Source organism: Neoarius graeffei, chromosome 27 (assembly GCF_027579695.1).
Source record: "Neoarius graeffei isolate fNeoGra1 chromosome 27, fNeoGra1.pri, whole genome shotgun sequence".
NCBI classification, from domain to species: Eukaryota; Metazoa; Chordata; class Actinopteri; order Siluriformes; family Ariidae; genus Neoarius; species Neoarius graeffei.
The window spans coordinates 6811322-6833926 of record NC_083595.1 but is presented as its reverse complement, the minus strand read 5'-3'; the positions used below and the strand labels follow the sequence as shown (position 1 = coordinate 6833926).

The 22605-nt window shown below is 41.7% G+C and overlaps 1 protein-coding gene across 1 annotated transcript in view; it reads right to left on the bottom strand.

Annotated features, from left to right (window-relative positions):
• Positions 1 to 18262, bottom strand: part of senp7b (SUMO specific peptidase 7b) — a 46874-nt gene extending 28612 nt beyond the window's left edge. Inside the window, exons 1-8 of the mRNA XM_060911709.1 lie at positions 17918 to 18262; positions 17627 to 17734; positions 14176 to 14276; positions 11650 to 11729; positions 10703 to 10818; positions 5546 to 5735; positions 1854 to 1930; positions 855 to 968 (exon numbers count right to left, since the gene is read on the bottom strand). Coding sequence (XP_060767692.1) covers positions 855 to 968; positions 1854 to 1930; positions 5546 to 5735; positions 10703 to 10818; positions 11650 to 11729; positions 14176 to 14276; positions 17627 to 17734 — 786 coding nt within the window. The 5' untranslated portion in view covers positions 17918 to 18262. The remainder of the gene's footprint in view (positions 1 to 854; positions 969 to 1853; positions 1931 to 5545; positions 5736 to 10702; positions 10819 to 11649; positions 11730 to 14175; positions 14277 to 17626; positions 17735 to 17917) is intronic.
• Between the last annotated feature and the right edge of the window lie 4343 nt (positions 18263 to 22605).

Below are 22605 nucleotides of genomic sequence, written 5' to 3'. Positions count from 1 at the left end.
AGCAAGGCACCTGACCCCAACTGCTCTAGCAAGCGTGGTGGCGTACCTTGTGTCTGATCAGCCAAAGAAAAACTGATGATGCTGAAAACTGATACGAGTTCAGGCATAAACCTGGCCATAATTAAAAAAAAAAAATTAATTGTATTTTTTAAATGTACGCAAAGTTAGAATTTGATGTCTTTGTACTTTTGTCAGTTAAAAAAAAAAAAGATTCACGTGAATGAACAAGTCACGGATTTTTTTTTGTTTTTATTGCATTTTGGAAAATATCCCAACTTTTCTGCATTACACAATCTCAGCGAGTTTACACACCACCTCTTGTTTATTTTTTCTGTTTATTCTTTTGCAGTTCAGTTTGTACTCTAGACAGAAAGACAGAGAGAACATCCAGTGTGTGTGTGTGTGTGTGTTGTCCTGACTCAGGCTGTAAACTGTTTACAACACCGTCGATAACAGTTACAAAATCACACCCTCGCAGTCTGTATGTGTCAGGCATTACCGTGCGCTTCGGAATACAAGCTGCGTCATCATGGCAAGTTCCCCAACGTGACCCTGAAGTAAGTGTCGTACATAGACACGATGCCACAGCTGGATTTATAACAGATGTGTGAATTAGAAACGCTTTCACTTTAATGTGGGAACATCAAGCTTGTTTTTACCGTCTCTGAACACTTGTTCTTTCTTTCTGTCCATCACAATGCCCGTTTCATTTCGGCTCCTTTCCTCACTTGCGTTCATTATAAACTCCAGAAAAAGAAAAACACACTGGAATGTTTGATAATGGAATGTGGAGAAGGAATCAGAACAGAGGAACGCTAAAATAAGGAACACACGTCTGTGTAAAACACACACACCATGATGGGTCCGTCGGCATGACTCTGCGTTGTGTCAAAGTACAGAACGGAGAAGGCAAGTTCCATCATGGCAGGAGATGAACTCTGACCTCCTGAAATGATATTTCGGCTCTTCTGTATATGAGAGAGAGAGAGGAGAGATGAGTCTTGTCTTTAACCGAAGGTCTGTTTATTTAAAGGTAGACTGCCTTTCAGCGTAGGTCATAAAAAAAATTTTCCCCGACACCCAATTATTTTTGACCGAAAGCTACTGAATTAAAATCACAGACTTCCAATTTGATTCATTTATTAATAGAACAATTAATGAATTCAGGGCTCTAAATTCTCTGCTATTTTTTCCTGCTTCACCATGACCCAATACAACATACTACGTCATGCATCATGTAGTGGGCTTTCCCTGTTCACGCACGGCATTGTGGGATACAAATTTGAAACAGGAGGAGAGAAAAATGGAGGACGCGAGTGTGCGAATGAAACGTGAAAGAGCGATGACTGTAACGGAAAGAAAGCGAGAAGACATTATGTTATATACGAAGGAAAGGAAACGCAGGACCAAACTAATAAATATGGGCGCTCAGCGAGCACCTCGGTGTGATCAGCTGTTCGTTTAGCGACAGAATGACGGAACTGTCAGTGCACGCTCAAAGGGAAACCTGTAGATGGCAGTAATGCAACACTGTGGATGCCAGCTGCCGTAAAACCCAAAAGAAGAAGGTAAACCTGCGCATGCGCACACGGACTTCCTCTGTCTGCTTGACTGCGCCATTATTTGCTTTAATCCCGTCAAATTAAATAACTTCCCAGCCACAGAATGTCCTGATATTTTTGAGATATTACAGAAATAAACAGATATCGCAATGACCACGTTTCAGACGGAACTAAATTTCAGAGATTTTATGAACTCGAAAGGCCGTCTAGCTTTAATTTAAGTTAATTAGCTGCAGACATTTTAAAATATTTAAGACACTAAAGCTCCTGAATCCTGACTTTAACACTCACCTGCACATCTGGATTTAGTCGAACATCACTGCGTGCTTCATCCTCTCCCTCATCTTCATCATCACTGGACAGAACAACTGTAGTGCAAACATGAACAAATCCTTTAACTTCAGATTCTCAAAATTTTTTGTTTACCAAACATGAGTGCTCTTTTAATTTAAATGGAATAGAAATTGTTTTTGTATATTTTTAATAATAACGTAATCAGTGTATTAATAATAATAATAATAATGTTATTCAACAATTTAATAACGCTATCCTCAGTATTTATAAATTGAAAACAATGCCATAAATAAAATTAAATTTAAAAGCATTAATTTATAGATAGAAGACAATTAGTAAGTTAATAAATAATTGAATAAATGAAACCAAACAAAAATGATTTACATTTACAATTAATTATAAACAAACAGATTTAATAAATAAATAAATACATCTAAATGATGGCTAGATAAAAACAATCAGTAAAATAAAAGTAAATTAGTTTCTAAACAAAGAATCTGTCAGATAAATAAATATGCATGTTTCGGGGCGATTTCTCAGAGACAACAAGGGAAGCCGAGCGTCCCCTAAAATTCTCTCCCCAAACTGCGGCATCTACGACGTTGAATTCTCATTAAAACAATAACTTGCATAACATAATATATGCCCAAGATTGTATTTACGTTCATAAGTATCCTGTAACTTATTTGAGTGATGTCTGACGAACTTGCAGTTCGCTACGAGAATCACCTTTGCTGCCAGGCTGTAACCAGCGTTGCCAGATACTGCTGACGTTTTCCAGCCAAAATATGTTCAAAACCCGCCAAAATGCACTTAAAACCGCCCAATCTGGCAACACTGGCTGTAACCTCTTATTTCAATGGGCTCTATGGACTGGCAGCCGGGTATCCGTTGCAGTCTATGAGACGGCTCTGAACAGCCAATTTCGGCCAGTTGTTATTGGTTAAAATCGACAAAATCGTCACTTCCAGGGAAGCCGGGCTTCTCTGGGACTAAACAAGACAGTGGGAGGGGCAAGAAGCCGGGCTGATGAAGGATTATTGGAGGTGGTGTTTGAAAGACATGAGGAGGGCGGTACTTCGGCGAGGAACACGGAAGTATGAGTCAGTCCCTAGCGGATGTCGAGAAAGTGCAGTCGTGTGCCAAAGCGCTGTCCGACTTTCTTTTCATATAAACGGTTCTTCTCATTGATGTCTCTGTACATTACTCTGTAAATAAATGTAAATATTACTCGTTGTGCTCCGTTAACTTTCATCCATTCTATCAGTTTGATCATTCGCGAATTCACTCGTTTATTTCATTTGTAGTTCAATCTGGTTGTAGGCTAGCTTGAGCCTTATTGGGATCTGCAGTGCTAGCTGCTAACAGAAATTGGTGAAGTCTCTGGAAAGCACAACCAGCTGGTATGACAGGGTCACAGACCATTTTCTGGAAAAGGAGCGGAGGGCAGAATTTGTGTATAAATAGTGTTCATGTTCATGAATGTGAAGTGTGTATATTGTTCAGTAATGTTAAGAGAATGGTGGGCTCTGTGTTATAGGTTATACCTGGGTATAATATTCAAGGTTCTGTGTGTTGCATAGCCTACCTGGTTATGAATTTCCAGACTGTGTTGCAGAAGATGTTCAAGGATGTGTTGCACAGCTGGGTGTTGTGTTAAAGACTCTGTGTTGCATATCAGGGTATGATGTTCAAGGCTCTTCGTTGAATAGCCAGTGATTTTTGGATGTTTGATATTTTTGATTAAGGATATGAGGCACTAGCCTGGCAAGCCAGACTATAACATGAAATGTACAAGCAAAAATACTTTCTGCCACTAGGTGGGGTTGTCTAGTTCACTATGCTAATGGGGCACACCTTTCTATGCTTTGATATCCGGCCTACTGGTTTTACGATGAATGCGTAAAATGGGCTTCCCCTGTTTTAAAAACCAGCAGCCGCCACTGGCATGTTTATTTAATTAAATACTAAATAAGTTAATTATTAATAACTAAACAAGTCCCTTGTACAGAAATGAATAAAGGACATTTAGCTATAATCCAATAATTCACTCATGAGGTTTTTTTTCTCCTCTTATTTTGTCCCTAATTTATTCACGGCCAATTCCCACCCACCAGACAGCAAAGGCGAAGGCCATCACGTGTTTCCTCCGAGGCGCGGGACGCTGAATGCATCTTCTCACACTGCTGCTTGTGCAACTTTAGGGGGCAGTGTAACACACTCCAGGTAAAACGCTATCCGCCAACTTCCGTATACATGAGCGGACAGATGCCCATGAAAAGCTAGTGTCGCTGTAATTGACAGAGGAGAGACCTATGCTCCACCCCTCCCTCCCTGAGAGTATGGCCAATTTTGCTCTCTTGAGCTCACGGCCACGGTTGGCCGTGGCATTGTCGGGATTCGAACCAGAGATCTCCAAATGTCAGGGTGCACTAGTGTTTCGCTCATTAGGTCTTTAATCAGGTTAAAAACAGGGTCGATGGAAAAGTAAAGCGACCACGTGTTCGTAAACATTTGCGAGAGTGGTGGAGAAACGAGAGAACTGCCGGTAAATAACAGCCGGATCACTTTCCACAAAACCCAAACAAACTCAGCAGCCAAACCAAAACGGTTTATGGCTGTAAAAAAATGGTTTGGGGATTATAGCTAGCCACAGATATGATTTTTCATGACGCTGAAGTCGGAGGTACATCACTGCTACAAGTATTAAGAGAATATTACACACGTGCTTTTAATTATCCGATTATGTTGAGTTGAGGGATATTATAACAGAACCTTGTAAAGAATGAGGAAAACATGTGAAAGTTAATATCAGGGAACAAAATGGAAACATTTTTTGAGGCTTAGTGATCCGAATAAAAAAAAACAAAAAAAAACATCCAATCAGGTCGAGTGCCGGATCGGATTCCGGTTCTCAGCTATTACAGAGACAGATATTTACGAGATGTACAGCGAGCCTGGATAAAGCCGAAAACGAGGTTTTCAGGATTTGGTTTTAGCTGCTCACGCTAGCCCAGTGTGTTCGGCAAACCTCAGCCGTCACACCTTCTCCTATTCCTGTGCGCCGTAATGACTTTGAATGGAAAAAGCACTTTTAAAAAACAAGATTTAGTCCCAAAACGAGGCGGAACATTTTTCCAGTCACACTTCCAGGAAACGCACTCGGATTCCTTTCCAGAGCGAGTGGATTAAAGTGATTCTACAGAAGTGACCTCTGAGCTTGACAAGAACTGATGGAACTACAAATGTCTTTATCGATGAAAAAAAAAAAAAAGTCAAAAATTGATTAATGTATAAGATTTTGCTCTTCGTGTCGCCAACACGTAATGCAGTTTGATAGCTACCGGGTTAATGGCCAAACTGCACGTTGCGTCATTTCTCACAATAACTAGCAGATTTTAAAACCTAAATCACTTTTAATGCCCCGCCTTCGGACCTTAGGCGGCACTTCTGGTCAGAGACTGTTGCTGGAGTGGAGTGATGATTTCAACATGCAGACTGAACTACGATGCTAAGCTAAGCTAAGCTAAGCTAAGCAGCTACTGGCTTACATTACTTGTTCACAACATTATGGGATTGGTGACATTGGTGTGTATTTGGATGTTAAAGAAAAGAAATAAATCTAAAATAAAATGAAAGAGAATTAAAAAAAAAAAAAAGTAAATAAAGCCCTGAAATAATGTACGCACTCGGTTCTGCACAGTTTGCTTTGATTCTCTGGTAGGTTTTGAGTGAAAGCCTCAGCCGGAGATTCCTCCTGGTGTACGGATGATCTCTGGCAGCTTTTGGGACGGTATCGGAGTGGACACGTGTGTCCTTTGGTGTCCTCACTAGCTTCGCCTGCACGCCGTCCTCGGAGTGTGAGGTTTGTTCTGGTCTCTACAGGTGAACAGGTTCATTTAAAAAAAAAAAAAACAGTACTGTAAGTGCAAAAGTCTTAGGCACATGTAAAGAAATGCTATCGGCCAAAAATAATTAAATAAAATGTTTCAACATTAATAAAAAAAATACTATAGACAGTAAGCACGGAAGCCGAGAGAGGCCCTTCATATAATCCTTTTTTTTAATTCACCTTGTTATCCCGAGATAACGACATAATTAATTCAGGATCTCGAGAAAACAACACAACTAATTCGAGATCTCGAGAAAACAAAACAATTATTTCATGATCTCGAGTAAACAGCTGAGAAATGGTAGTCTGGCCTCGATCCGTAGACATTTCCGAAGGGTGTGGGAGGAACAAACCGCTGTCTTTCAAACTGTCTCTGTGCGTATAGGCCAACGCTCTGACCAATCAGCGCAACAGTGACTGTGACGTAGTCAGAGCGACAGAAAGCAGTGGGGGAGGCCTTGAAATAAATAATTTTTCAAAATGCGTATTAATTAATAAACAGGTTCTAGATATTAAGAAGTTTGGAGATAATGACCGCAAGTTTGGAGTCTGTACTACATACTTAACATACACATTTTTTTTTCCAAGTGTTTTTCAAGGGTTTGCTTAAACTGTTTTTGAGAGTTTTTATTTAGTGGTGTTTGGTGAAATAATTTCCCTTAAATTTAAAATAATGGGAAAATAAGAAACAATCAAAAAGTAATGTTTCAAAGCTGTTTATTAATTCTTCGTACTGCACAAACTAGCCCCATCCTTTTGGCTACGAGCGGAGCCAGCTGGTAGATCAGACTTTTGCCATAGCCGGTCGGCAAAACAGCGAAAACGTCCTTCTTGAAAAGGAATGAGCGGAGAGCCTCTTCCTGCTCATGTTTCAACGAAAACTCCAAGTCTAATTCTTCTAAAACTGATTCCAAAGCGGAGTCAAACGCGCGCTGTTCACTAGCCGTAGCCATCTTTCCTGTTGTGCTTTCTCCAGTGTCGCGCAGCTTTGTCGTCACTCCTGCAAAAGCCCGCCCAAAGAATCCAAACACAAACCTTGCGTTGTGATTGGCGGGCACGATTTGATGCCCAGGTTGTTTTTGTTTATATGGTGCGAGGCTAGACCCACTCGCAGGCAAAAAATATTTTTGGCCGCTAGGCGGGTGGGTCTAGTTTACTAGGCTAGAGAAATGGTTCATTCAGGTGCGCCAAGAGACTTGTGATATGCTGACTTTGGGGCTATTTCTCATTCTGTATAGACGCAACTTTGGTCATTAGAATGTCTGGAATAATCGATCACCTAATAAGGCAATATTTTGATCAGGGGTTGACACAGGGAGAGATTGCATTAAGTCTTTTAATAAGGGATAATTTCAAAATTCTCCTCTGGGACCCCCCCCTCTCTCTCAAGGCATCATAAAAAGTCATTTCTACTCTGTTACATGTCCGCCAATTTCTAAGTCTTCATTGTCTGACCCACAGGGGGCGCAGCTCTGCTAGAAATCTCAGCTGTTTACTTGAGATCATGAAATAATTGTTTTGTTTTCTCGAGATCTCGAATTAGTTGTGTTGTTTTCTTGAGATCCTGAATTAATTATGTCGTTATCTCGGGATAACAAGGTGAATAAAAAAAGATTATATGAAAGGCCTCTCTCGGCTTCCGTAAGTAAGCCATAATGAATGAAACATCATCAATATTGGGTGTGAAACAAAATTTCCTTTGTTTTATTTAAAAAAAAAAAAAACAGTAGTCTCAGGTCCAGTGAGTGCAGTTTTATGCAGAAATTATCTGTAGATTTTCCTGAGCAGCTTACAGAACCAGCCCCAGTTCTTCTGGACACTTTGACCGTCACACTCGCTTCTTCATTTTACACCAAAAACCCAGCAGCCTTCATTATGTTTTCTTTTTTAACCTGAAAAGTGCTCTTTTATGGAATATACTGCTCAGATTTCAAACGCAAACTTTTTTTTCTGTAATATTTAATTCTGTGCTGGAAAAAATTAACATTTGGAGCTCTAAAATGCTTTTGTAATGTTTTGACTCGATAATGAATGTAAAAGTCATAAAATAGAAATCTATAACAATGTACACCACCGTTCAAAAGTTTGGGGTCACTTTGAAATGTGCTTATTTTTGAAAGAAAAGCACTGTTCTTTTCAATGAAGATGACTTTAAACTAATCAGAAATCCACTCTATACATTGCTAATGTGGTAAATGACTATTCTAGCTGCAAATGTCTGGTTTTTGGTGCAATATCTCCATAGGTGTATAGAGGCCCATTTCCAGCAACTCTCACTCCAGTGTTCTAATGGTACAATGTGTTTGCTCATTGCCTCAGAAGGCTAATGGATGATTAGAAAACCCTTGTACAATCATGTTAGCACAGCTGAAAACAGTTGAGCTCTTTAGAGAAGCTATAAAACTGACCTTCCTTTGAGCAGATTGAGTTTCTGGAGCATCACATTTGTGGGGTCGATTAAATGCTCAAAATGGCCAGAAAAATGTCTTGACTATATTTTCTATTCATTTTACAACTTATGGCGGGAAATAAAAGTGTGACTTTTCATGGAAAACATAAAATTGTCTGGGTGACCCCAAACTTTTGAACGGTAGTGTATGTACGGCAGGGGTGGGCAATTATTTTTTCCATGGGGCCACATGAGAAACAGAAAATTTTGTGGAGGGCCGGACCAAAAGGCTGAACTAAATTCTGCATAATATTAATTGTATTTCTTTATTTAAAGCAGTAAATAACATTGTTTTTACAAGCTGCTAAGACCGGTAAGAGTCTGGAAAAAACGAGGTCGCCTTACAAAAAATGTCATTTATTCACTCAAATTTCCCAAAGCAATGGTTAACAAAATATGAACGTTTGTACCATTTTTTTCAGTCACATTCACCCCAAAACTGTCTTTCTACTCCAAATATCAAGCAAGATACATCATATTATAATAATGATGCCCACATTTGTAGTCTAATCACCTCATTTGGTGTTTTTCGGATCTGCTCTCCACAAACTAAACACACGGCTTTATCTCTGACTTCAGTAAATAAATACTTAGCAGTCCGTGTTTTGTTGAAAGCCCTGCATTCGGCATCTACCTTTCTTCTTTTTGCGGACATTTTGGGGGCTAAAGTCTTCTTGTGACCTGCTCGCAACAATGTCGATTCGGTGTAGGTATCAGATCTACAGATCGGCTCGGGCTCCGGCGCCTGCTGGTGACGTCACGCTATGTGATTGGCTGGACCGTTTGAAGGATGATGTACAAGTTTGTGGTCGGTCTGGACAAATTACGGAAGTAGTTATCGCGGGATTAGGTTTCGTGGGATTTCATGTCAGGGGCTTCAAAGTTTGGGAGAATAGCAGGGTACAAATAATTTACAGCAGGGTGCAAAATGGTAAAATGTCTGCCAGCGGCAGACATAATGCATGCAATGCGTGCAGGGATAGATAGATAGATAGATAGATAGATAGATAGATAGATAGATAGATAGATAGATAGATAGATAGATAGGAGATATGCAAGTACGAATTTTTCATGGGGTGGGATGGTTTGGAACAGGCCATCTAAAATTGGGATAACATTTACCCGGGACGGGTATTTGAGGCGGGTCGTCTAGCTTAAGCTTGATTAGTGTTGTTACGCACGCCAGTGTTTCCCACAGAAATTTTGGAGACTATGGGGGCAGCCCATTGGGGGGGGGGGGGGGGGGGGGGTGTTAAAATTGAGTGATATGTTAAATATTAAGTTATTACTGAAAAACTATTGATTAAAAAAAAAACAGACACTGAGAAATGGTCCTATAAACAACTTTACCAATATAAAAGATTAGCAGGACTACAAAAATGCAGAAAAATAGGCTTTACTGATCCAAATGCTCCTGTTGGTTCAAAAGTTAAAGTGCAGAGAACCTCACAGCACAACATGAAGTTACCTTAAAATATAATATAAATGCCTCAGCTTTCATGTAAGAAGAAAAACTATTAATACTAGTACTGTGTGCAGGCAGTCTCTCCTGAAGACTAAATTAAACAATAATTATAAACTAATAAAATAAATGGCTCAGGCTTCATAGAAGAAAAAAAACAATTTGAACAGAATCTCACAGTATGATGCTGAAGCTGCCTAAACAATGGAAAATAAAATACCATTTTGGCAAAAACGTTGGCATCCATTAATTTCTTGTATTAAGTAAAAAAAAATATGTTGCCAGATACTGCTGACGTTTTACAGCCCAAAATATGTTCAAAACCCGCCAAAATGCACTTAAAACCGCCCAATCTGGCAACACAGGTGGCAGTAATGGCTGCACTCATGTCGAGGATGTAAACACAATCTGGCAACACAGGCGGCAGTAATGGCTGCACTCGTGTCGAGGATGTAAACACAGTTGACGCGGCAACGGACATGCATGACATAGTGGATGTAATTTACGTTCACAACTTTTTTTGCTGTCAGAAATATTTAATATTAAATTTTGTGACTCGACTGACAATAGCCGGCGGCATAACAAGCCATAGCCGGCGATTTGCCGCCGGTGACCGGCTACTTTTGAGACCGCTGCATGTCATGTTCATGTCGCGCGCATTGCGTTTTTGTTGAACACAACTTCAAAATAAAAGCAATGCACATTCAGTCCATGCATGAGGTAAAATTAGAAAATATGTTTATTCTGTAATTTCTAATTAACCTTACGCGGGCCGGTCAGAATGAACCAAAGGGCCGGAAAATGCCCAGGAAAAAATTTTTAGGGTGCCAAAACCTTTGCACAGTACTGTATATATCAGTCAGAATTTAAGATTGGGGGAAAAAAAATCATTAAATCGTGTGTAAAATATCAAGGCGACAATTTTTTCCACAAAACGTGGCCCAAACACAAACAGATTGAACTCTAATAGCGCTGCCGTTAAAATGAATTCGAACTGCCATGTTAATGCGTTAAAGAAGAAACTTTAAAGCGTCAAATCTCACCACAGACTCTTGGGTGTCTGCGCTCTTTGTTGTTTCCCTGACTGGAGAAGCAGTCGTCTTCTCTCCCCCCTCCTCATCGTCCTGTGAAGATGTGCATTTCTCAATAAAACCGGATCCTAAAAAAAAAAAAAACAGGAAAAGATTGATATTTGTGTCATGATTACACACTGGAGACAAACCAGCAAAATAACATACATTTTATTACATTCCTTATTCTGGAAAACGTTTCATTTTCTCGAGACGAGGCTTCTGATACCAAGCCATCGATGCACAACTGTATGCGAGACTCGTTTGTTGTTGTTGTTTTTTTTCCACCGTTGTTATCTCAGTGAGACAGAAAGAAGAAGAAGGTCAGAAACGATGAAGAAGAAAACAGCAGGACGTTCTTTTAAAGCTCTATAAAGTTGAACAAGTTTCTTTATCAGTGATATGAAGCCAGGAAAATGCTGCAGCCTTCCAGCAAAATATAGGGCATGGAGAGAAAAAGGAGAGGAAATGAGGACAGAGAAGGAGAGAGGAGGAGAAAAAAAAAGAAAGAAAAAGAACGACGGCGAATTTTCAACTTTAAGAGCTCATTAAAGCGCACATAAGCAAGTTTCCCTCGTTAGCGTCGCCGTAATCCAGGCCAGATATGAAGGCCGAGCTTCATCGTGCGTCAAAAGAAGTCGGCGTCGCTGCTAAATGAATTACGGAGCGTGCAAACTATGCTTTGAGAAAATGCATGTGCTTTTAATGTGCTGTAATAAAAGGTAGACAGCAAGAAATGGAAAATAAATCAATAGACAAACAAATCTATAAAATGTGGCTCGGCCATTTTGAAACACGTGACACCTGTCACTAAAGTGTGCGTCCACAGAACCACGTGTCGGTGTGTAATTCGTTTTTAACGTGACGGACGAAACCTGAACTACGTCCTGTTCGGACTCTGGTGTGCGTTTTGTTCTCACCCCATTGCTTCTTAGCTGCAGGCGTGTGTTTGTCGTCCTCGCGCTGGCACAGCTTATCTGACGCTCTCTTGGGTCTCCAACTGAAACACACACGATATATAGTTGTGTATTGACGGATTTCACATTTAATTTGTTTGTTTTATTCTCACATTAATTCCCGGAGTAAAAAATCAAAAGACAGAATGGTTTATTTATTTGAATGATGAATGGTTAAGGAACACACACACACACACACAAAATGCATGGAAAGAACATATGTCATTATGTCACACGCTTCTAACAGAAAGCTCAATACTGCCCAATCCAAGCTCATTTTTAATTACGTCATATTTACAAAAGTGTAAGTGAACACCGCCATCTGGTGGCTGGTTTTATATTCGCTTTAGCAAACACACGTCCATTTTAATTTAAAGGGCTCCTGACAGCAAAAAATATGTTAAATTGTTAATTTCAGCCATATTGAGTCGAATAAAATCGACAGAATCGATATCGTAGCGAGCCGAGGAAGAAGGCGGATATGACGCCACATGCAGAACCGCTGACAGACATTTTCTCAACTTCTCGTTGTTCACCGGTGCTTTGCAAGTGAATATTTTTGCGTCCGAGTCGTTTATTTTGGTGAATATGCCTGCTCGTTGTGTGGCTGGATTTTGCTCAAACGCCAGGGAAGCCGGGTATAGTCTGTATCCCTTTCCCAAGGATCCCATCAGACGTGAAGAGTGGGCAAAACAAAGTGCGCTGGACCCGAGACATGTGGACTCCCAATGACAGGTGGGCCTCTGACAGACATGTGACACTTGTTTGATTAGTTGTTCATTGATGATTTTTCGGTGTAGATCTTCATCTTGTAATGAGATATTTACTACTAAATAATAGCAATAGGTGAATTTGTTCATGATTCAAAGTTTGGCCACAGTTCTGCTGCAATACCGTGTTGGCTGGACCTTATAGGCCTAACATGCAATTGAATTTCACCAGTTCATAGAAGTAGTTTTTATTCTTATCAAATAAAAATGTGAGAAAACGGCCCAAATCTAAAAGACCATGAACTTTCAAGAGAGCATATTTTTTTAAAAGGAAATCAGTGTGGTAATATTGTCCGCATGCCCCCCCGACGTCAGTTGGGATCACGACGTCCTCTGCATTGGGCCCGTCGTCATCTGTGTCCGAGTCATAAATCTCGCCTTCTGCAGGCAAATCGTCCAGATACGGCTCAAAACGATAAGGCAAAATGCCACCCACTGCTTCGTCTTCATGTAATCCAACATGTCCAGTGTCAATCTCAAAAAGGGCCTCAGTTTCTGAAGACTGGTCAGAAAAATCGCTCTGTTTCGTCGGCCATAGCTGCCTTGAAGGCCGAGCAGTCGTTCTGCATGTGACGTCACGGCAAATATGGCGGCCACTGACAGCGGCTTAGCGCTTAGCCAGATTGACGCAACTTTGCACAAAGACAAATCTACTGATTTCGTTCTGTTGGTGGTTAGTTCTATCATGAAAGTGATCAGTGGTGGTTATAGTTTTATTACAGAAACCTATTTTAGAGCATAATTTTGCGGTCAGGAGCCCTTTAAAGGAACAGTCCACCGTACTTCCATAATGAAATATGCTCTTATCTGAATTGAGACGAGCTGCTCCGTACCTCTCCGAGCTTTGCGCGACCTCCCAGTCAGTCAGACGCGCTGTCACTCCTGTTAGCAATGTAGCTAGGCTCAGCATGGCCAATGGTATTTTTTGGGGCTGTAGTTAGATGCAACCAAACTCTTCCGCGTTTTTCCTGTTTACATAGGTTTATATGACCAGTGACATGAAACAAAGTTCAGTTACACAAATTGAAACGTAGCGATTTTCTATGCTATGGAAAGTGCGCACTATAATGACAGGCGTACTAACACCTTCTGCAGCACATTGATATCTGAGCTCCGTATCAATGCGCTGCCGAAGCGCGCAGAAGGTGTTAGTACGCCTGTCATTATAGTGCGCACTTTCCATAGCATAGAAAATCGCCACATTTCAATTTGTGTAACTGAACTTGTTTCATGTCACTGGTCATATAAACCTATGTAAACAGGAAAAACGCGGAAGAGTTTGGTCGCATCTAACTACAGTCCCAAAAAATACCATTGGCCATGCTGAGCCTAGCTACATTGCTAACAGGAGTCACAGCGTGTCTGACTGCGTCTGACTGACTGGGAGGTCGTGCAAAGCTCGGAGAGGTACGGAGCAGCTCGTCTCAATTCAGATAAGAGCATATTTCATTATGGAAATACGGTGGACTGTTCCTTTAACAACCACAGTATGTAGATGTAGAGTCATTTGACGTTTCAGTCCAACACTGCCCCCTGGTGGCATCCTACAGAAGTTCGGTTACAATTCTACCACTGGTCCAGGATCCCTTTATCTTTGAGATCTAAATAACACGCATTTGATAACTGACCAAAAATCTGTCTATTCCACAAAAGCATGTTGTAAGACACACAATGGTTTGGCTATTTATTTCTTTTCCATCATTCAGGTTCAGTCTCTCACCGGTCTGCTCCGGTAGAGCCAGGCTTCATTTCTCTTCTCCCGTTGACACAGCTGCTTCGGTTCAACTTTTGCCCGTTAAAAGGGTCTCGATTCCAGGGTGACTACGAAACAGGAAATGTCCGGACATTAGGGATGGATCCTAATCAAGTGTTAGATATAAACATAGTACTGTTCCTACTGTAATACAAAACAGCATCCTGAAAATCAAGGCACTTTCAAAACAAAGTTGTGGAAAAGTACGAGTCGCAGTGTGGTTATAAAAATATATCCCAAACTTTGAACATGCTGCAGAGTGACATGATATGTGTTGTTAAAAAATGGAAGTATAACCGTGAGAGAGTGGGCAAAGAGGGGGTTAGTCAAAGGGGCAACCAAGAAGCCAAGGGTAACACTGATGGAGCTGGAGAGTTTGTAGTGCTATGTAAGGCAAAACCCAACTGTTTAAGGACATCGTCCCCACTGTGAAGCATGGAGGTGGTAGCATTGTGCTCAGACTGTTCTCATCCTTGGGCTCTTGGTTTCTTCTTCAACTATTCTCCTCCTCACTGCTTCCTCTACTCACAGCCACTACTGGGCCATATACTGTACTTTTCCACATTTTAATGTTGGGAATCAAATTCTGACTGATACTTTTACAGAACTTTGTCCCAGATTTGTTTTGATAGCTCCTTGGTCTTCGTGATGCTAAGTGTTTTGAGACGTTCTCTAACATGAACACGTTTATACTGAGCTCAACTAGGGTTGCCACCCGTCCCGTAAAATACGGAATCGTCCTTTATTTGGCAATTAAATCTTGTGTCCCGTATTGAACCGATACGGGATGCGATTTGTTCCGTATTTTCATAAATGTCCAATACACATGTCTGTCTCACACATATCAACACTAAATCTAACAATAATGAACAAAATAAAACAGGAAATACTATGTTGCAGGATCTACCCAGGACACAAACTCCTTCACTCTGTGTCACGCTCTGTGCGTCTGTGCCTGGCTGCCTGTGTCACTGCGTGTGGCGCTGTCACAGTTGCCTAGAGACAGACAACACACACCGGCGCTGCTCAAAAAACCCGGGCCTTTTAAAAATGTCTACTGCACCTGGGACTCCACTACCAAGAAGTGAGGGAAATCTGTTGACTGTTTAAATCTGGTCTACTCCACAGACAGGAGAAACACAACAGTTCCTGATGAACTCAGGACTGTTGAGGGAAGGAGTAATGTTTTGCACTTTCTTGTTTTCTGCATTCTTGAATAAGTAGACATACAACCCCGATTCCAAAAAAGTTGGGACAAAGTACAAATTGTAAATAAAAACGGAATGCAATAATTTACAAATCTCAAAAACTGATATTGTATTCACAATAGAACATAGACAACATATCAAATGTTGAAAGTGAGACATTTTGAAATTTCATGCCAAATATTGGCTCATTTGAAATTTCATGACAGCAACACATCTCAAAAAAGTTGGGACAGGGGCAATAAGAGGCTGGAAAAGTTAAAGGTACAAAAAAGGAACAGCTGGAGGACCAAATTGCAACTCATTAGGTCAATTGGCAATAGGTCATTAACATGACTGGGTATAAAAAGAGCATCTTGGAGTGGCAGCGGCTCTCAGAAGTAAAGATGGGAAGAGGATCACCAATCCCCCTAATTCTGCACCGACAAATAGTGGAGCAATATCAGAAAGGAGTTCGACAGTGTAAAATTGCAAAGAGTTTGAACATATCATCATCTACAGTGCATAATATCATCAAAAGATTCAGAGAATCTGGAAGAATCTCTGTGTGTAAGGGTCAAGGCCGGAAAACCATACTGGGTGCCTGTGATCTTCGGGCCCTTAGACGGCACTGCATCACATACAGGCATGCTTCTGGATTGGAAATCACAAAATGGGCTCAGGAATATTTCCAGAGAACATTATCTGCGAACACAATTCACCGTGCCATCCGCCGTTGCCAGCTAAAACTCTATAGTTCAAAGAAGAAGCCGTATCTAAACACGATCCAGAAGCGCAGACGTCTTCTCTGGGCCAAGGCTCATTTAAAATGGACTGTGGCAAAGTGGAAAACTGTTCTGTGGTCAGACGAATCAAAATTTGAAGTTCTTTATGGAAATCAGGGACGCCGTGTCATTCGGACTAAAGAGGAGAAGGACGACCCGAGTTGTTATCAGCGCTCAGTTCAGAAGCCTGCATCTCTGATGGTATGGGGTTGCATTAGTGCATGTGGCATGGGCAGCTTACACATCTGGAAAGACACCATCAATGCTGAAAGGTATATCCAGGTTCTAGAGCAACATATGCTCCCATCCAGACGACGTCTCTTTCAGGGAAGACCTTGCATTTTCCAACATGACAATGCCAAACCACATACTACATCAATTACAGCATCATGGCTGTGTAGAAGAAGGGTCCGGGTACTGAACTGGCCAGCCTGCAGTCCAGATCTTTCACCCATAGAAAACATTTGGCGCATCATAAAACAGAAGATACGACAAAAAAAGACCTAAGACAGTTGAGCAACTAGAATCCTCCATTAGACAAGAATGGGTTAACATTCCTATCCCTAAACTTGAGCAACTTGTAAAGAGAAAAGGGGATGTCTCACAGTGGGAAACATGGCCTTGTCCCAACTAGAGATTTGTTGTCATGAAATTTAAAATCACCTAATTTTTCTCTTTAAATGATACATTTTCTCAGTTTAAACATTTGATATGTCATCTATGTTCTATTCTGAATAAAATATGGAATTTTGAAATTCCACATCATTGCATTCCGTTTTTATCTACAATTTGTACTTTGTCCCAACTTTTTTGGAATCGGGGTTGTACGTTTGTTGTGTTTTTGTTCTCTTTTTTCCTCTCTAAGTAAAAATGTCCCCAAGATTCACAAAGAGAGTCCCTACACCAAGAACAGTTATGCACTTACATTTACACTGATATTAAGTTCTCAATATATTTAGATTATATTTTAAAAGTTCATTGTTGCCCACTTGTACATTATACATTTTTACAGCACTGGCAATAAAGCATTTCAAGCTTTAAGTATGAGTAATTGCTTTCTCGATCACGCCTTTACTAAAAACACCTACAAAATAAAACATACCACTGCTGCGGGCACGCCACCCCATGGGAGTCGTGCCCGTGGTGGTCATGGCCCCAAGGAGCCGTGGTGGGCGTTCCTTATTTTCATTTCTGAATGGTGGCAACCCTAAGCGCAACTTAACTGCCACACAGGTCAGCTCCGTTCAGCTAATCACAGTGTGTCACATTCTGATGGAAACTGATTTCACTAAGAACTCTTTTAGGGGTGCATGATATTTATTCTGCCCATCATTTAACCCTGCAATCGTGGTGCACTATGGGAACTGTACAAGTGCACGCCGTTTTTCACATGTTCAGACACAGCCAGCTTCAATGCAATCAAACCATATTACATTTTAAGTGTCATACTTTTGGTGTGACGTCATCCTGAAGCCGGGATAGAGGTGACGTCATGTGAATGACGGAGGAACCCGAACCGCTTGGCTTCTTCCTCGGGATTTTAAACGGGGTTCCCATCTGAACAGGTTGCAGTAAAACAGAAACATGAAAGATCACTTTTATTTTGCCTCATAATGAACTCTGAGATCTAAAACCTAGGCTCGTGTGCGTGAAGTTTCTCTGTTTAGATGAAACACGGACACTGCAAACTGGAGTATTTTCCAGTGTGAAATATATTTGTAGAAGATGAGGAGCTGATACCTTTCTCCTGGTCTCCGGGTTTAACCACTTTCTCCTCCTTCACTTTCTCTCATTTATCCGGAAACTTAATCCGCTCTGCTCAAATGAAAATCACTCCATCATTTAGCTAGCTGGCTAACTTTCACTGCGCAGCTACATTTAAACTGTTACATACAGGATACGTGGCTATTTAAACTCAACATTAATATCATTTAAACCTTCTGATTTGTGAAATTAAACCGAGAGCTCGTTAGCAAATAAATGCTGCTGATTAAAACAATTATACTTCAAATACTAGTTTTTTTTTTTACAGCAGACACAGGGATTTACGATGCTAAGCTAGTCAGAAGCTAATGTTGTTGCTTCTTCTTCTTCTTCCTCAGATCGAACTGAAAGTGTATTACTGCCACCTGCTGGACTGACTGACACTCACACTGTTACTGATTCCAGTCAGTTCATATGTGCCATTCCACCGAATCGGTGCCATAACAGGTGTTGTGGGTGGTAGAAATGGGCAACTGGACTTGCTTGAAGATTCTTGAAAACGTTTCACCTCTCGTCCGAAAGGCTTCCTCAGTTCTGTCTGACTAATAGGGAGTATCAGATATTTATCCTCTCCCAGCGGCGCGGGAAGACATTGTCGGCAGGGGGTGCTGTGACGTGACCTGGGACATTTTTTTGAAGGGGGGTCTGGGGGTCCTCCCCCAGAAAATTTTGTATTTCTTAGGGCCCGTTTACACGAGGACGCTGTCGGGTAAAAACGACTAAGGCCCAATCCCAATTCTAATTTCTACCCCTCCCCCTTCCCCTTGGCCCTTCCCCTTGAAACTGAGCTACAAGGGATAGGGCTTGAAATTCAACCCCTACGTATTGGGATAGCCCTTCAACGATCGCATACGTCATCGCGTACCTCCGTCAGCGTTTACGTTTGCAAAACGCGACCAAATGCGTCATTGGCTGCGACCAGCCGCTACAGTCAGAGCCAGAACCAGAAATCTCTGCTGGCAGGGTGTGATTTGTTAACTAACACCACTGAATGGGATATCTTTGGCGCTTCGTGCACCACATCCGACAGAATGAGGTGTCAGAACACTCATGTAAACAATAAAAGCGAGAATAACAGAACAAAACGTACGCAGTCAAGCAACCGAAAACAATACTCACTCCCAAAGCTTTTTAGCAGCAGCTTGGATTTCAGAAATCGCTGCTCATTCTCAGCTCGAAAGCGAATCAAGCGGCGTGTTTCCTCTGGATAACAACTTAAAACACGTAAATAATGGAGAAAATACATTTATGACAATCTTTCGCCGCGGGAACCGCCATCTTTCTGAAATCTGCATGAAATCTCGCTGAAATCCGCATGGCATTGTGGGAAATCACTCAAACCCCTTCGTTCGGAGTCAGCTCCAGGAAAATCTCCGTTTGGAGGGGTACAGAAGCCCTACCCCTTCCCCTACCCCTCCGCGTTAACTGGGATTGGGATACCCCTACCCCTTCACGTGAACGCGCAAAATGGAGGGGAAGGGCCAAGGGGTTGGTCCAAGGGGTGAAATGGGATTCGGCCTAAATATTTTATCGGAAGTGCCTTTCGTCTACACGGGGACGGCGTTTCCGAGGCTGAAAAACAGAAAAAATTGAAAACGCCTTCCAGAGTGGATAAGTTAAAAACAGCCCCCGTTGCATATCCGTCTAAACTACCCAATACGCGAAACTCTGCTCGGATCTGCTCACGTCGGGTACGCGTTCACGTCATACATATGTCATATACTGTACATGCCAGCCCGGGAAGTAAGAAAGTAAGTAAAAAAGTAAGAGCATGTCTGATTACATCGATCCAACGGACCTTCAAGCTGCTCTGGCAGCTTTAATAAACGTCCAGGAGTCCTTCGAACATCTATACCGAATCTGCACATATACCGTTAATGAACAGAGGCGGGTATAGCATGCTCTTACTTTTTTACTTACTTTCTTACTTACCATAGCCAGAGTAGTCAAAGTTTTCGCAGCGCAGATGTGCAGATCAGACAAGACGGAAGACGTTGCGCGTGCGTGCAGACATAGCGGAGGTCTTTCACAGCACCACTTAGCCGCCTGGCATGCACATCCAATTGAATTCCACACATTTATGTGTCACCGTATAGACGCAGATTTCCTCCTTGAAAATGGTCGTGTAGATGCGGAAAAAAGTGAGAACAAAAACGGACTTTTGCGTTTTTGTTTCAGACCGTCCCCGTGTAAAGTGGGCCTTAGATGCAAGTTCCTGCATTTTAACCAATCAGGCGTCCGAAATCCTTTTAAGCTTGCAATTGCAATATTTCGTTAAACTGCCTACTACTTATAGGCCTAATCCATAAAAACGACGTTTTTTTTTTTTTTTGAGTGATGACGGAAGAATCTGAAGCCTGTCTGTCAATGACAATTCTCAGTTAACACGATTACGAAGGACAGGTTATTTTAGAAGCAGAAGCGCACAGCTGTGGTTTAACAGTCGCAGGTTTTACATCTGCTCTAGATAAACTGTAATTTCGCGCGCTGAAAAGCTGAACGTCAACGTCACGACAAAAAAAATTCTGATGGTCCACTAGGCTACATATTAAGTTATAAGTTTTAATTAAATCCTTTTTTAAATAACTAAAATGTAGCCCTCATCATCCTACATCTAAAACATGACATATAAAATCAGCAGAGCCAAATGAAAACAAATAAATAAACAAATATTTTCACGTAAGTTTTGTTTTATGTTCATGTCAGTTTTGAGGGTCCACCACCAGGGGGTGCTGCCGCACCCCCCGCACCCCCGGTTCCCGCGCCGGTGTCCTCTCCTGGATCAGAATCAGAATTCTGATGACCAGCTCATCTAAGGTGTCATTGAGGCATCATGTTGGTGTGGGTCACTGGAGGCTGGGTGTGAACGGCGAGTCATTAGGGTGATCAAAGGATTGCCCGTCAGGGTGATCAATGGCAATCTGACTCTCTCTGTCCTCCTGTGAGTCACCGAAAACAGCTGGGTCCTGGCGTACACCCAGCCGTCTGAGAAGAGTGTCCAAGACCGCATTGTAGATGGTTGATAAATGATGTCTTAGGCCCTGTCCACACGGCAACGGATTCAGGTGAATCCGATACAATTGTTTATCGTTTCGGCCTGTCGTCCACACGGCACTGGCGTTTTGGGTGCCCCAAAACGCAATCTTTTGAGAACGGGTTCCAGAGTGGAAAGATCTGGCAACGTTGCCGTTGCGAAGTCGTCTGGATGAGTAGAACGGATTTGTTTACGATGACGTCACAACCACATGACTGTGAGTGCTTCACGCAGGGTAGAAGTGTAATGAACTCGATGCAAGTTGTCAACAAATCCTATAACTTGGTTCATGAAACGCGCTTACAAAATATTTTCACTGTGAATATTTATTGTGTAATGGTGCAAAGTGAGAGAGAGAGAATAGCCCTTAGGGCAGAGTCAATCCCGCCAGCAAAAATAGGGAAAAAAAGGAGCGATCTCACCTCTTCAGATGTTGCTTTAAGTCCTACAATACATTCCTCAAAAAGGGCGTAGAAGAACAAATTAATCCATCAATGTGTAGCATTCAATTTATTCCGGACCATTAAAGACGCCGCCTTCCGCGTAGATTCATACGTCATCCTCGCTGCCATATTGGATGGATCAAAGCGGAGAATAAAGATTCATGTGCTGCGTTTAACTGTACCAACAGGTTTGCCGTCCAAACGAGATCACATGGGATTACCTTTCACAGGTGAGACTGGAAAAATACTTTTCATTGTATTTGGTCATTATAATGTAATTTTATGAACAGATTTTTCTGACTTTGTGGCTAATATGAAGTCTCGCGCATAATAGTTTATGCGCATGCGTCCTTACTTCTATTGTTCTGGTGTCTCCGAAGGGACCGTCTTACAGCGCCCCTAGAGGTGTGGCATGTGTATTGCATCGTTTTCAGCAAGCGTTGCGTTGCCATATGGACCTGATATTTTACTGATCGTTGCCCATGTGGACGCGATATTTTTTTTAAATAACATCTGGTTGCCGTTGTCGTGTGGATGTAGCCTTAGACCCCCACCTCTGTTCAGTGATGGCTGTTCCAGGTTGACAAAAATGGCTTCTTTAACTCCTCGCTCATGCCAACGATCCTCTCTGGCTAAAATGCATACGTTACAATCATGAAATGAGTGTCCTTTGTTGTTAAGATGAATGTAGACAGCCGAGTCCTGGCCTGAGGAGCTGGCTCTCCTGTGTTGAGCCAAGCGCCTGTATAGCGGTTGTTTTGTTTCCCCAATATATGAGTCCATGCAATCCTCACTGCACTGAATTGCATAAACTACGTTGTCCTGTTTGTGTCTGGGTATTCTGTCCTTAGGGTGGACCAGTTTCTGCTTCAGGGTGTTACTGGGTCTGAAATGTACCGGAATGTTGTGTTTGTAGAAGATCCTCCTGAGTTTCTCAGATAGACCAGAAATGTAGGGAATGACAATGTTCTTGCGTTTGTTCCTGTTATCATCCTTGTCAGTTATGTTCCTTTTTATGCTCTTTAGGAAAGCCCAGTTGGGATAACCGCAATTCTGAAGTGCTTTCTTGATATGATTCTGCTCCTCTTTTCCCTCTAACGTTGTAGGAATGTTCTGAGCCCTGTGTTGCAAGGTCCTAATGACCCCCAATTTATGTGAATGCAGGGCTTTCCTAAAGAGCATAAAAA